Source organism: Lactuca virosa, chromosome 8, assembly GCF_052849685.1.
Source record: "Lactuca virosa cultivar CGN04683 chromosome 8, Lactuca_virosa_CGN04683_v6, whole genome shotgun sequence".
NCBI classification, from domain to species: domain Eukaryota; kingdom Viridiplantae; phylum Streptophyta; class Magnoliopsida; order Asterales; family Asteraceae; genus Lactuca; species Lactuca virosa.
In genome coordinates this window covers 157,288,679-157,303,234 of record NC_136433.1, presented here as the reverse complement: position 1 = coordinate 157,303,234, position 14,556 = coordinate 157,288,679, and the positions used below count along the sequence as shown (strand labels likewise).

The 14,556-nt window shown below is 35.5% G+C and overlaps 1 protein-coding gene across 1 annotated transcript; it reads left to right on the top strand.

Moving 5' to 3' along the window:
- Positions 1-6,654: 6,654 nt before the first annotated feature.
- On the top strand, positions 6,655-11,201 carry LOC145129850 (D111/G-patch domain-containing protein). The gene is made up of 8 exons (XM_079064665.1): positions 6,655-6,901; positions 6,984-7,162; positions 7,724-8,672; positions 9,424-9,515; positions 9,610-9,684; positions 9,816-9,877; positions 10,138-10,207; positions 10,290-11,201. The coding sequence occupies exons 1-8, from the start codon at positions 6,772-6,774 to the stop codon at positions 11,010-11,012; spliced, it is 2,280 nt and encodes a 759-aa protein (XP_078920791.1). The 5' UTR covers positions 6,655-6,771; the 3' UTR covers positions 11,013-11,201.
- The last annotated feature ends 3,355 nt before the right edge of the window (positions 11,202-14,556 follow it).

The window sequence follows — 14,556 nt, the reverse complement described above, 5'->3', positions numbered from 1 at the left end:
TCGTTAATAGTAGCACAACAATAAAAGGACAGACGAAAACGGACGTCGGATGAAGAAGTTATGAATTTTTAACGGACCAATCCTGTCCCGGCCTGTTAAAAATATAACTTTTAAAATAAATTCAAAATTAGCCGACGGAGTCTAAACGAAAGTTGTAGAGTACGTTCCCGCCTACGCGTGGATATAAAGAACGTTGAAAATGGAGCTCGTATGTGAAAGTTACGAATTTTTAAAGTCGAGAGTGCAATTTGCGAAACTGTGATGACGTGGCAAGATCCTAGCCGTTGCTTGTTCCCCACGGTCTCGCTTCGGATGAAGGACACGTCGCCCCTTCGCTATCCCCCGCGTCCGAAATTGGGTACGCCCGGTGTACTTGATCTTGTGCGGTCCGAGAGATGGCCACGTAGCCCCACCGAAGCCTCGCCACCTGTACCATATCCGAAGTTACGCCCCGCGTAAGCCAAGGACTACGCCCCGCATACGTCCGAGGTTGGCGCCTATAAAAGGGCTGCGAAGGCTGCCGAGGAAATCACACATTTTCACAACTCTTTCTCTCTCTACTTTCTCTCACTACCCCTTTACCCCCCCTAAACCCTAGGAAAAATCCCTAGCACCCTAAGGAAGCCCCGAGGCTCCCGGAGTCCCGAGAAAAAGGGTCTTTCGGTTCGGAAACGCTGCTCCGAGCAAAGCCCGGTTTTCTTTAAAATCCGCTGTAAGTGAGCTACGCCTACGCAGTTTTTAATATAACTTTTAAATAATTATAGTAATGTTATTAGGTCCTTAAAATAATTATTTGGGCTATTATTATGAGTTATATTGAATATTATTTAACGCTTATATAATAATAATAATAATAATAATAATAGCTAGACTATTAATTAGTCGCGGTTAACGTTAAAACTAAACCCTAGTGGTATTGATACTAGGTTTTGGTCAAGGAAAATTTGTTTTGAGATAACGAAGTGTTGTTCAAGTGCCAAATCACCACCTAATCAGGTGAGTGCATAGTTACTTTCATCTTACACATAGATATGAAGTATTTTATATAAATTACGTGCTATGTGTGCATATTATCTGAATACTTGCTGCCTATGCTGATGAAAGATTTGTATACATGTTTTAAATGATTTAAACTGTATATGTATTTTATATCTACAAAAATGTTGGGGTAAAACATGGGTAGATGTAATAAGACGATGTCTGATAAAATGATGAGAGGCCTCGATGTTGTTGTTGTTGATTCTGTCATCTAGCGGAGTATGGATGACAACCACGGACTCTTCTAGACAGTCCAGTGGAACGCTAGCAGGCTCGCAACCTGTAGGTGTTGTGAACGATGTGTTCACCGGTGTACTCTATCCCCCTCATGGTTGCCTTTAGGACATTTATTGCTGAGGAACCCCCTTAGCAGTAGTGTCCATCCCGATGATGATCCTTAGGCTAGGTCCCTTATGATAGGTGTTTAGGGACGTAAAGTGAGGATAACGGGAATGGGTAATCGGGTTATTGTTGATTGATGAAATTAATAAACTTATTTATTGTGGGTTGAAAACCCTATGTGCTCACCAGGCTCCCAAGCCTGACCCACTCAGTTTCATGTATTACAGGTAGTGGCGCTCGAGCATAGATGTGATGTTTTGGATGAGGGATTACGGATATAGGCATGTAGATACGAAATAATGTAGTAAGGCTTATGTTGTACTGTTTATGCTTTTGATCTGTATCGAACATGACATCCCGAGTCTTTTAATGAAATACATTTCTTTGGAAATGCTTTTGATAAATCTTTATCATATTTTGTTTTTGGGACAAATTCCGCAACACTTTTATTTAAAATGCTACTCTGATTTTCAAACAAGCATAAACAAAATCGGTCTTTTCTGGCCGTGAAAATGGGGATGTCACAACACACCTATAAGGCGCGATTGGTTGCGAAGGATTTCACTCAAACTCCCGGAGTTGATTATGATGAAACCTTCTCACCAGTTGCAAAGATAAAGTCTATCAGGGTGATGCTGGCCATTGCTGCATTTCATGACTATGAAATATGGCAGATGGATGTCAAAACCGCTTTCCTTAACGGGAAGTTGGCTGAGGATGTTTACATGGCTCAGCCATAGGGTTTTGTCAATGCGAAGCATCCCAATAGAGTGTGTAAGCTTGAGAAGTCCATCTATGGACTAAAACAAGCATCTCGCAGATGGAATCTTTGTTTCGATGAGAAAGTCAAAGAGTTTGGTTTTCTGCGAAGCGAGGATGAATCATGTGTATATGTCAAAGCCAGTGGGAGTATAATTAGCTTTCTCGTATTGTATGTTGATGACATACTACTCATAGGAAACGACATCCCAACCCTGAAGGAAGTTAAATCATGGCTTGGGAAGTGTTTCGCGATAAAGGACCTCTGAGAGGCTGCCTATATTCTGGGAATAAGGATAGTGAGAAACGGAAGTAAGAGACTAATAGGACTTAGTCAGAATACTTATTTGGACAAGGTTCTAAAACGTTTTAGTATGGAGAATTCAAATAAGGGAGAGTTACCAATCCAAAGTAATGCCAAGTTGAGTAAGACTCAAAGCCCGAGTACCGAAGTCGAGATAGAAGAAATGAGCCGAGTACCATACGCTTCCGCAGTTGGCTCGATTATGTATGCTATGACTTGTACTCGCCTTGATGTGGCCTTCGCCTTGAGCATGGTCAGCAGATATCAGGGAAACACTGGCAAATCACATTGGACCGCAGTCAAGAATATTCTTAAGTACCTTCGGAGAACCAAGGAATGGTTTCTAGTCCTCGGAGGGAGTGATGACTTAAGGGTGCGAGGGTATAGTGACGCCAGTTTTCAAACCGACAGGGACAACTACCGTTCGTAGTCGGGCTGGGTCTTCACCCTAAACGGAGGAGCAGTGACTTGGAAGAGTTCCAAGCAGGATAACGTAGCTGATTCAACGTGCGAATCAGAGTATATAGCGGCGAGCGAAGCGTCAAAGGAGGCGATATGGTTGAAGAACTTCATCGGAGACCTTGGAGTTGTGCCAGCCATAAAGGAGCCCATGGAAATTTTCTGTGATAATGAAGGAGCAGTTGCCTTGACCAAGGAACCGAGGGATCATGGCAGATCTCGACATATCGACATAAAATATCAATCGGGTGGAAGAAAGACTCCTCGTAGTGAAGAGGTATCGTCGGAGGATAACCCAGCAGATCCCCTTACGAAGGGACTGAGTAGGGTTAAGCACTTGCAGCACGCTAGGAGCATCGGGCTGAAGGACGATATTAGTTTAGATTAGATAGTTTAGAAACGTGTAATAGATAAATGTAATTGACATTTGATGATTAAATAAAAGGGTATTATTTATAAGTAAAGTTACTGTCTTATGTTAATTATTTACCTATTGTTTCATTTTGCATGTTTTGACTTCCTGAATAATAAGATTATTCGAATGTTCCACAATCGCTCATACTTTGGGAGTAGGTATGAAAGAAGATTGTCTTGAATTGGTGTGTAGATTGTCTAAAGTGTATTAGACATAGCAAAGGTTTTCTGCAACGTTCATGAGTGCTTATGAGTTTGATTTGAGCATTGGATTAGACTCGTGCTTGCTGGAATCACTTCATGGAATTTATCACGAGTGATCGCAAGACGATAATATCATATGGTCTTAAAACCTAGATATATGGTTTATTGTTTACTAATTGGTTGTACATTGATAATGCGTAAACGCATCAGTAACTTGATGTTATAAAACACATTGTTGTGTATGATTTGATTAGTGGATAGTAAATGCATATAAGTCGAAGTTTATCTGTTCCTTTTATCCTAAGAGGGTAAAAGCGATATCAGGGCCACTCGATGATTTTGTTTTGACTTATGTGTCGGGCCCGGTCATGACTAAATTGATGTGTTCAATTAAGTTCTATGTCAAAAGAATCAGAGATCGAGAAACAACTGCTGGACAATAAGTATGACTATGTTCCATGTATTTTTCCGCACGATATCTAGAACGGAGGACTATACGATCCCTTATCTAAAGGACAGATTACTGATAAGATTAGAGTTCGACAGCGTCTTTGAGAGATACGATTGCTAATCGGATTGTGCTTGCATTTATAGTTACTAGACTTATCCAAGTGGGAGACTGTTGGATTAGTGTCTAAGCCCGTAACTATATTTGGTAAGTACTTAACCCGGTTGTGCATGGTCCTTTTAGGTTGCCTTCACCAGAAGCAACTTGACAAGGTGATTTATGAATAGAGAGGTTAATATGGTTTATTAATATATTATATGAATAATATATTAATAGAGAAATCATATAATTAAATTATTATTAGACAAGAATTAATTTAGAAATTAATTCTATGGCTAAAAGGCATTAATTTAATATCGGGGACTTAAACTGTCAAATGTGTGATAGTTGAGTATTGGGCTGAGGAGCCTCTTGGATTAGGCATGGACGAAATTAGGATGTGTCCATCCATGATTTCGGCCATATGACCCTATTCCAGAAGCTTCCTTGGATAGCTTAAGGCCTAGGTTATTCATTAGGGTTTAGGCTGAAACCCTAGCAGCACCAGTATATATAGGACCCTAAGGCTTCCAATTTTCGGCCACTTGAAACCCTAGAGAGTTCCATAACCGAAATTATGCCTCCCCTCTCTCCAATATCACCCTCTTGCTTCCTTGGTGTTTGTAAGCCATTAGAGGAGTGACACTTGTGACTCTAAGCTCCAAGACAAGAAGATTCAAGCATTGTTTAAGAGGTAATCATCTAGATTTGGTTTTCGTATGTCAATTTCAAATCATGTATGCTAGATCTAAGGTTAGAAAGTATTGGATGAATTGCATGTACAATAGAGAAGCCTAGATCCAAGCTTTAGGGTTTGCATGAGCACATAGGATGTTATTTTGTGTAAAACCCATCAAAAGTAACCCTAATGGATTAGCCTTCCATACAAATCAAAAAGCACACAATTTTGATTGAAACTAGAGAATTTAACATTAACTTCATAAACAAACGAAAGATCGTGAAAACTAGTAATGTCTAATAACTGAAAAACTTGAAACGAAAGAACCTTGGGAACAAGTAATGAAATTCTAGAGTTATGGTGGAGATGATGAAGATCCACCAGTTGAATGATCTTCAAATGGAGAATGCATATGAACTTGATGATTTCTCGCTTTGGTATTGGATTGAAGTGATCACAAATGTGTTTAGAGAAGGTTTGAATTTGTTTGGAAACCTGCAAAATACAGTAAAATCGTAAGGAAAAGCATTTTTACGATTAGGGTTCATCCTCTATTTATAGGAGAATATTGACACATAAAAACATTCCATCTTCTTAGGAGCATAGAGTCCTAGGACATTGAAATTCTTCGTAGGACGTTATGTTGGACATTGAACTCCCATTCTTCTAAATTTCCCTATACAAAAGGGCGTTCTATGCATGGGTCAGAGTCCTGGGATGCCGACAAGAGATTATTTTGTCATTCTTCCCTCTGCAAGTTTCCATGTTCGATTCTCTTGTCTACACATCCCCACATAGTATGTTGCTCCATTTATGGATGAACACATACAAATCGATTTCCTAGGGATGGCCATAAATACATACACAAATTAATTTATGGGGATGAACACACACATAATATCAATTTATGGGGATGAACACAGAAACATACACATGCTAAATTGATTTTAGATTTGATTTATGGGAATGAAAAAACATGCATAAGTTGATTTCATATTCAGATTCAAAACCGATTTCAAATTCGACGATTTTTCCTCTTTTATGAGTGTATGTGTGTTGAGTTCTTGAGTGTGTATATTGAAGAACAAACCTAGCAGAGATGTCAAAAATCTATGTGGAACCCCACTTCCATACAAGGGATATTTTTACAATGTTTCGGGTTCGGGGGCAGAGATAGGTTTTAGCCCTATTTAGTTTTCTATGGTGGGGAGCTTTGTCCCGAATACAGTAGAACTCCCGAAATTATTACTCTATATTTAACCATTTTTTATAAAAATAAATATTAATTTAAATATTTATTATAACATGTAAAGTTAAACGAAATAAATGAGTGAAAAATAGGATAATGAAGTTTAAACGAGATTTTAGGCCAAATAGGATTAACATGGGATTCGAAAGAAATGGGGAAACAAAGGCACGAGAATTGGTGATCTTGAAATTCGGGGGAACATGGGGAATTTCGACCCTATTTGGTCCGGTTGACATCCCTAAAAACCCAGAAGATGGTTGTGGTGGATTTGACTGCTAACGACTAACCCTACATGATCTTGAATCCAGCCATCCTTCAAATTTCGACAAACCCTACATGACCTTGAATAATTTTGTTATAATAGTCTTGTACATATTTGTTCTAATGGTCATGTATAGATTTGTTCCTACCGTCGATGATTTGGTGTCAAACCACCACCCAAACCAAATCATCTCTTATCCAATAAATAAATTAAACTAAAAAAGAGTATAAATATATTTTTACACGTAAAGAACCAAACATATAATGAATTGAAACTACCAGACCAATCGTGTATAAGTTTCCATAGTTATTCTCACCATGTGAAACCACGTGGACCAATCATATAATTCTGTAAAAAAAAAAAGCGCACACAATTGCACCCGCACCACGTCACACAGAATTACAACCTTAACCAACCCAAGTGCCCGACCCATCTTCTCTATTTTGGTCCGACGAAAAACAGAGGAGACCTAATAACAATCCATTGAATTCTTGCGTCCTTTGATCGATTAACGATGGCCGGAGGGAGTACTAAGAAAAAATTCAATAAATCGAAAACTCGAAAACCCACCAAACAATCGTTGTTCGTGGAGGGTGGCTTATTATCCGATTGGTCTCCTCTCATCACTTCACCCCCTTCCAGAGGCATATCATCATTTGATACATCCATAGGGCTTTATTGGGATGATACTTGAATTTAATGCTTGTTTTGTTTGTTTTTTTGTAGGAAAAAGTACCCATCCGAGCGGTTCTGGGAAAAAATTGAATGCATCTAAGAACAAATCTGCAGTGAGATATGAGATTGGTAGTACATCTGGCGGTAAATCGAAACCTACTAATTCCACTTCGAGGATAGTCGATTCTCGTAAGCCAAAAGCGAATGCCTTTGCTTACAAATATCCTGAGGTGATGATTATCTTTTGAACATTAGGTTGTTTTATGTGATTTCATTTCCTTTTGTGCAACTTCGCACTCTGGGATTTTAGGTCATATGGACTCATCTTGATTCGGGAAATGATACGGATGCTTGATTAATTGTAACAAACAGATTAAATCATATGAGAAATACCACTACAAAATTATGTAAGAGATGCAACCAGATTAAGTCTCTTTCAGTTTTTGATTTGAAAACCAATGGCTTAACATAAGAACCCCAAACGAGTATTGGAATATGAGATAGGTTTCGATCAAAAAGTGTACAGATGATCTGATTCTTGAATTTAGAGATTGATTTGGGTAAAACACTTATTTCTGCAATGAAGTTCCAACTTTTTACCAATTTATGCAACCAAGTAGATGTAAGGGCAATAGCTTTATAGCTATATCTACTACACCTGTATCTTCTTTGAGCTTATTGTTTGTATCTGCCCTCTGCTTGAAAACTTGAACATTGTAATCCTTGTGCTTGATCTTAGCTTGAAAGAACATCTTCCTGTTTACCAATTTGACAAAATTAAGGTTTTGCAGGCGAGTCCATTTATAGATGAAGGTGGTGATGGACATAACAAGTTTGATGAATCAACCCCTATTGTTTTGCTTGATTCCAAGGAATCAAAGATTATTGCTTACATGGACAATACCCCTGTTACCAATTCTCAAACTGTCAAATACACTTATGATTATGGTGCAAGTTTTGAGGTGGATGATAGTTCTCATAGTCATACAGGATTAGGGTTTCATGATGAACCAGAAGAAAACCCTAATATCATTGAATCATCTCCAGTTACTGAAAAACAAGAATGTTCACGTTTCGATTCTTCATCCTCACATGAAATGGAAACAGATATGATGGATGATGATGGGGATGATTTGTCATCATCTCCAGTGAAAAATTCAGGGTTTCTGTCAATTGGTGGCATGAAATTGTACACCCATGATATATCTGATGAGGAAGAGGTTGATGATGATGATGATGATGATGATGAAGATGATGATGGTGATGATGATGATGAAAGCTTAGAGTCTTCAGAGTCTGAAGACTCTTCTAACTCATCTGATAGTGAGGGCGCGTATAACAGTGATTCTGATATTAATGATGAGATTGCTAAAGATTACTTTGAAGGGATTGGTGGGAGTTATAAAGTTGCAAATGTTGATCAATTGCTGGGCAATGTTCTTGATAGCTCGGATGATGATGATGATGATGATGATGGTGTTAGTGGTGGGAGGTTTCATAAAATGGTAAAGGGGGTAAGTGGGATTGCACTTCAGGAAGCATCAAGGGAATATGGCATGAAGAAATCTAGGTCAAAGAAAAAAAGTCAACCAAAGGCGAAAGATGATTGGTCTTCTATAGATGACCTTATGCTTGTAAAGAATTCGAGATCTTTATATGGAAAAAAGAAGCATGCAGCAAAGGTTCCACAGTCCTGGCCATCGAAAGCTGAAAAGAGTAAAAATTTCCGCAGATTTTCAGGTAAATTATCTATTATTCCATGGAGTCATCTTTGCATTTGATGAAAGATGAAATTTTTCTATCTTTATGTGATAAAAGACGAGTTTATTCCATATTTATGTGATAAAAGCTGAAAATTTCCAATCTTTATGTGATAAAAGACAAAATTTTTCCATATTTATGTGATAAAAGCTGAAAATTTCCAATCTTTATGTGATAAAAGACGAATTTTTTCCGTATTTATGTGAATAAGTGAAACTTTTTAATCTCTATGTGATAAAAGATCAATTTTTTTTAATCTTTATTTGATAAAACACGAGTTTATTCCATACTTATGTGATAAAAGATGAAAATTTCCAATCTTTATGTGATAAAAGATGAATTTTTTTTAATCTTTATGTAATAAAAGAAGACTTTATTCCATATTTATGTGATAAAAGATGAAAATTTCCAATTTTTATGTGGTAAAAGATGGATTTTTCCTGTATTTATGTGAATAAATGAAACTTTTTAATCTTTATGTAATAAAAGATCAATTTTTTTTAATCTTTATGTGATAAAAGACGAGTTTATTCCATATTTATGTGATAAAAGATGAATTTGTTTTCTATTTTTATGTGATTAAATGAAACTTTTTAATCTCTATGTGATAAAAGATCAATTTTTTTAATCTTTATGTGATAAAAGACGAGTTTTTCCCTATTTATGTGATAAAATATGATAATTTCCCATCTTTACATGATAAAAAATGACAAATACTGTGTCATTCCAGGTGAGAAGAAGAAAATACGCCAAGATAAGATTGCCTCAAAGCGTAGGGATCGAATGATAAATCGTGGTGTTGATCTTGAAAAAATAAATTCTGTAAGCCCAAAATAAATCCCATCAATTTAAATAATTCTGTGTAGTCATAAAAATTACTCGAGGATTATCAACATTTATTTGGTATTAAATGCAGAAACTGGTGCAGCTGGTGCAGAATAAGGGTGACATTATGTCCCTTCAACTTATGCACTCACGTGATTGTTCCCAGGTTTCACAAATAGACTTCTATTCATCCTTCAAAAGATTCAATCACCATATACTCATTTCTTATACTTTTTGACATGTATATTTTAAATATTAATTCATATTATATATATTCAAATGAGTTACATTCCTTAGGTTCAAAGGCTAGCTGCAATTTATCGTCTACAAAGTAACAGTCAAGGTTCAGGAAAAAGAAGGTAATGCAAGAAATAGCAACACACTTTCATTTTTTTTTATTATAAGTTGTAACATCCTACTTTCATATCTTTATTTTACATCATTGTGGTTTTAAAAATCTACTCATTGCTATAGTTGGGTAGATTTAATAAACTACAAAGTCATAATAAGGAAATAGTTGAGAGTATAATGATATAATTGGTAGATATTTCAAAGTAGAATACCTTAAATTAAATAAACAAATAAATGAAAGTAGATTGCTATTTATTCTGTTCATCAGGTTTGTAACAGTGACACGAACACAACACACATGCATGCCTTCATCATCCGACAAACTTCGCCTAGAAAAGGTACAAAATACAACATCTTTTTTCCCTTTAATTTCTTCCCAATCAAAATTTCCATTTTAGCCCCTAAACTTCCATCCTTCAGATGTTGGGAATCAACAACGAAGAGAAAAACACGCCAGCTGGCAAGACACCTTCAAACAGATCCAAAAACCCATCAACGGGACCCACCAAACCCAAAACCCCCGGTGAATCAAGCAAGAAAAAAAGACGAGAAAAAGACAAAACGGGCTCATACGCAGCCCAGCCTGTGTCATTCATTTCAAGTGGGAACATGGTAACTGAGCCCACTGTGGTTGACCTTGACCTTGACCTTGACATTGACCATGGACCAAAGTCAACTGAGCGGGCCCCAAATTACGGTGCTTTTGAGATGCACACAACGGGTTTTGGTTCAAGAATGATGGCAAAGATGGGGTATGTAGATGGAGGTGGATTAGGGAAAGATGGTAGAGGAATATCTGAGCCCATTGAAGCAATCCAAAGGCCCAAATCACTTGGATTAGGAGCAAAGATTCCCGAAAATACCCCTACCAACAATATGTCAGAGGCTAAGCCTATATATACTACCCCTACCCCACCACACAGACCAAACAGGGTTGTGGGCCAGGGGTCGGGTTCGAAGGGTAAATCGGGAAATTCGGAGATTGGGTCTTTTGAGAAGCATACGAAAGGGTTTGGGTCGAAGATGATGGCGAAAATGGGGTTTGTGGAAGGGATGGGGCTTGGGAGAGACTCGCAGGGTATAGTGCAGCCTTTGGTTGCAAGTAGGTTGCCTAAATCGAGAGGTTTGGGAGCCAAAGGGTAGTTTCGTCATTTGATGGTTTATTTGTGTTGAATAAATGATGTGATTTGAAAACGGGCTCTTGCATATAAATATGGCTCGAGCAGCCTTGTAATTCTTAGGCTTTGATGATTATGTTATGTAAATCGTTTAGTTTATAACTTTGTAACTTTGTTTAACTTTTTTTTAAAAAGCTTATTAGGTTGACATTGATGCTTTATGTTGTAATTAGTTGTGTTGTTCAAAACATGAAATGTTGGAAAACACTTGACAAGTATAAATTTAACTCAAAAGATTTAAATAAATGAGCTTGAATGAATCAAGATTTTATGTTCTTCAAAGGCTACAAATTGGATTTCATCATGGGCTAGATTTGCCCAAGTAAAGTGTTTTGAAATTTGAACTCCTCAAATATAGTTTGAGATAGTAAATCATGTACAAGGTGAGCATCACATATAAAATGGGCATCTTTTGGATCATATGTTTTATCCGTTTAGTCACCTATTCAACATTAGAATTGCGATTAGACTTTTCCTTGAGGATAGTAATGGATTATGATAGCATAAACAGAGTAACCACAAGGCACAAGCTCACGTTTTTATAGTTCTTTATAAACTAGACAAAGAGAAATCAGTTTTGGTCCTCTACAATATTAATGATATTGGCCCATGATGTCTTTTGTTATATCAGTTGATAGAAACATAGTACAATAATGTATGGTGGCTTTTACTTAAGGTCCCATGAATAATGATACCAAAATAACATTTAAACTATGATAATATTATGTTTTTATAATGTCTAATCACATAAATGTCTTGTGCTTTCAAAAAATTTCATCACAACCTCTGTTTTGTCGGTTTTGCAAGTTTTGTTTGTTAAAAAAAAACATCTCCATCTCCATATATTCTAATAAAAGAATATGTTTAATCTCCTATTGATAAATGTCATACAATTAGAACTCCTCATTAATGTTATATATCACTTATCATGTGACTTGTCAACCTATTAATTATCCATTTTAAATTTCCACTCTAATTACATTAAATTAATAATTGATTATCATTTCAAATTTCAAAATTTAAATTTTCCCACTCTAATTACATTAAATTAATAATTGATTCTTCATTTTAAATTTTAAATTTTAATTTTTCTCATTCTAATTATATTAAATTAATAACATTAGATTGAAAAATAAAATAAAATTAATACATATTATAAGATGATATAACTTCACGTATTTATTTAAATCAACGATTACAATTTTATATAACTAAAAAAATATCTCTTAAGTAATAATGTATTTAAAAGAAATAATTAATAATTTTGATTTTTTGATATGAAAGTTTAATTAATTTTATAACTGTGGTTTTCACGGGTTATAAACTAGTTTATATATATATATATATATATATATATATATATATATATATATATATATATATATATATATATATATATATATATATATATAAATTTCATCACGGCTACTATCTGTTATTGAAAAAATTAAATATGTTTCAAATTTTATAATTTTTTGTTATTTATAAACATACATTTATATCAACATTTGAAGCAATTTGCAGTGAAAGATTATATGACAAATTCTCTATATTTGAATTTTGACTTAGAACATCCACAATATGAGCTTTTTTGGAATCTTTTTCAAAATGAAAAAGTTTTGAAAGAGGTGTATATAGCTTTTTCAAATAGAGCTTTTTCACCATGACTTGTTAGAGCATTCATAGGGAAGCTTTTTATTTGAACTTTTCCATCAAAAATCTCATAATACTAAAGCTCATTATAATGATTGTATCTCTCGCAGTAGGAAAACTTTCATTTTTTTATTAGTAATTTTTAAATGTTATTTACTTTTAATTAGTCAAAGATTTATGGATCTCTCAAAAGAAATGAGAAAGCTTTTGGCTAGAGTTTGTTAATTAACAAGCTTAGTCAAAAACCTTTGAATTAAAAAATCTCACTATATGTTTTTTTTTTTTTTTTTTTTTCAAGTGATTTTGGTTTGAAAAAACTCTTGTGAAAACACCTATTGTGAATATCCTTAGTTAACAAGCTTCTGGGAAGAGTCTTTTCATATTTTTAGTGGGGTCCATAGCTTCAACAAATACCAAAAGCTTATTTAACCATTTTGTTGGGACATATGTAGCATTCCATGTTTTGAAAACCGGACCGGCCGGTTCGATCGGGAACCGGTCCCGGATCCGGTTCTTAAATGCCAAAAAAAGCGGTATTCATGTGAATCGGTGAAAACCGGTAAGGTTAAACCGGTCAAAACCGGAAATTTTAAAAAATATTTATTTTTTTCATTTTTTTATTTTTTTATAATTAAATATAATTATGACATCATCCGGTTTTTCCGGTTTTTGAGACCGGTCTGACCGGTTGGACCACTTGAACCATCGAACCAGTAAGACGTCCGGTCCGGTTTTCAAAACCTTGGTAGCATTTATTATTTTTAATTTACCAAAAAACTTCATCAAAAAGTTATCGTACCGTGAAGGTAATTGAGACTTTTTATTTTATTGATGTGATATGATATTTTGTTATGGTCACATGCAAAAATTTAACAATTTTTTTTCCTATTGTAGATGTTTTTAACAGTGCATATGTAACATCCATTTCTGTTATGCACTTGTTAAGTTAATTATTTGAATGAAATTAGAAATTTAGGGTTTTGCGTTGGGGCACGACGTGACCTTTATTGGTCGTGGCACAAGTATGTCACGTAGGGTGCGCCGCTCCTGAGGTGATATGTGTGACGAGCCGCCGCAAAGTTTAAAACTTTAGGTCTTGGACATTGGACCCTATGTAATGACTCTAACTAGCTAGGGTTTCTCTTATCTTATGCATCCATCTCCAGAAAGCAAACCTAGCCCCCTTTTCGTATGTTCTTGAGAGTTTGAGGAAGGGATGAGCATTAAAACCGCCGAAACCGAAACCGGACCGGAACCAGAATCGGAATTGGTAATAAGGTCCGGTTACCGGTTCTCCATTTTTATAAAAACCAATCCCGGTTCTAAAAACCGAAACCGGTTTGACATTTTTCATGTTTTTTAAAATGTGCATAACTCACTCATATGAAGTCAGAATTAGTTGATTTTTTTCCAACATGTAATTTGGAGTTTGTATTCATTTTTCACTGTACAAACATGTATTTTGGTTAGATATTGAATCAGCCACATGGCCCGAAAGAAAGAATATCGATGCTGCGTTTTTCTATTTCAGCACTTTTTTTGTTTTTTTGAATTTGTTCCTTTTTTTTAAATGTGCATAACTCATTCATATAACGTCGAAATTACTTCATTTTTTTCAGCATGTAATTTGGTGTTTGTACTTCATTTTAGACTATACAAACACATATTTTGATTAGATATTGAATCAGTTGTAGACCCCGGAAGACAACATATTAATGTTGCGTATTTTCTGTTTCAGCATTTTTTTGAACACTTTTAAAATGCGCATAGCTCACTCATATGAAGTCGAAATTACTTGATTCTTTTTTCATCATGTAATTTAGTGTTTGTACTTCAATTGTAACACCCAAAAAAAA

Bases quoted from the DNA above. Each gene is read 5' to 3' on its own strand.
- LOC145129850 (XM_079064665.1), top strand. From the start codon at position 6,772: ATGGCCGGAGGGAGTACTAAGAAAAAATTCAATAAATCGAAAACTCGA. The intron at 7,163-7,723 runs GTGATGATTATC...AAGGTTTTGCAG, and splicing joins TTGCTTACAAATATCCTGAG to GCGAGTCCATTTATAGATGA. The intron at 9,516-9,609 runs GTAAGCCCAAAA...TATTAAATGCAG, and splicing joins ATCTTGAAAAAATAAATTCT to AAACTGGTGCAGCTGGTGCA.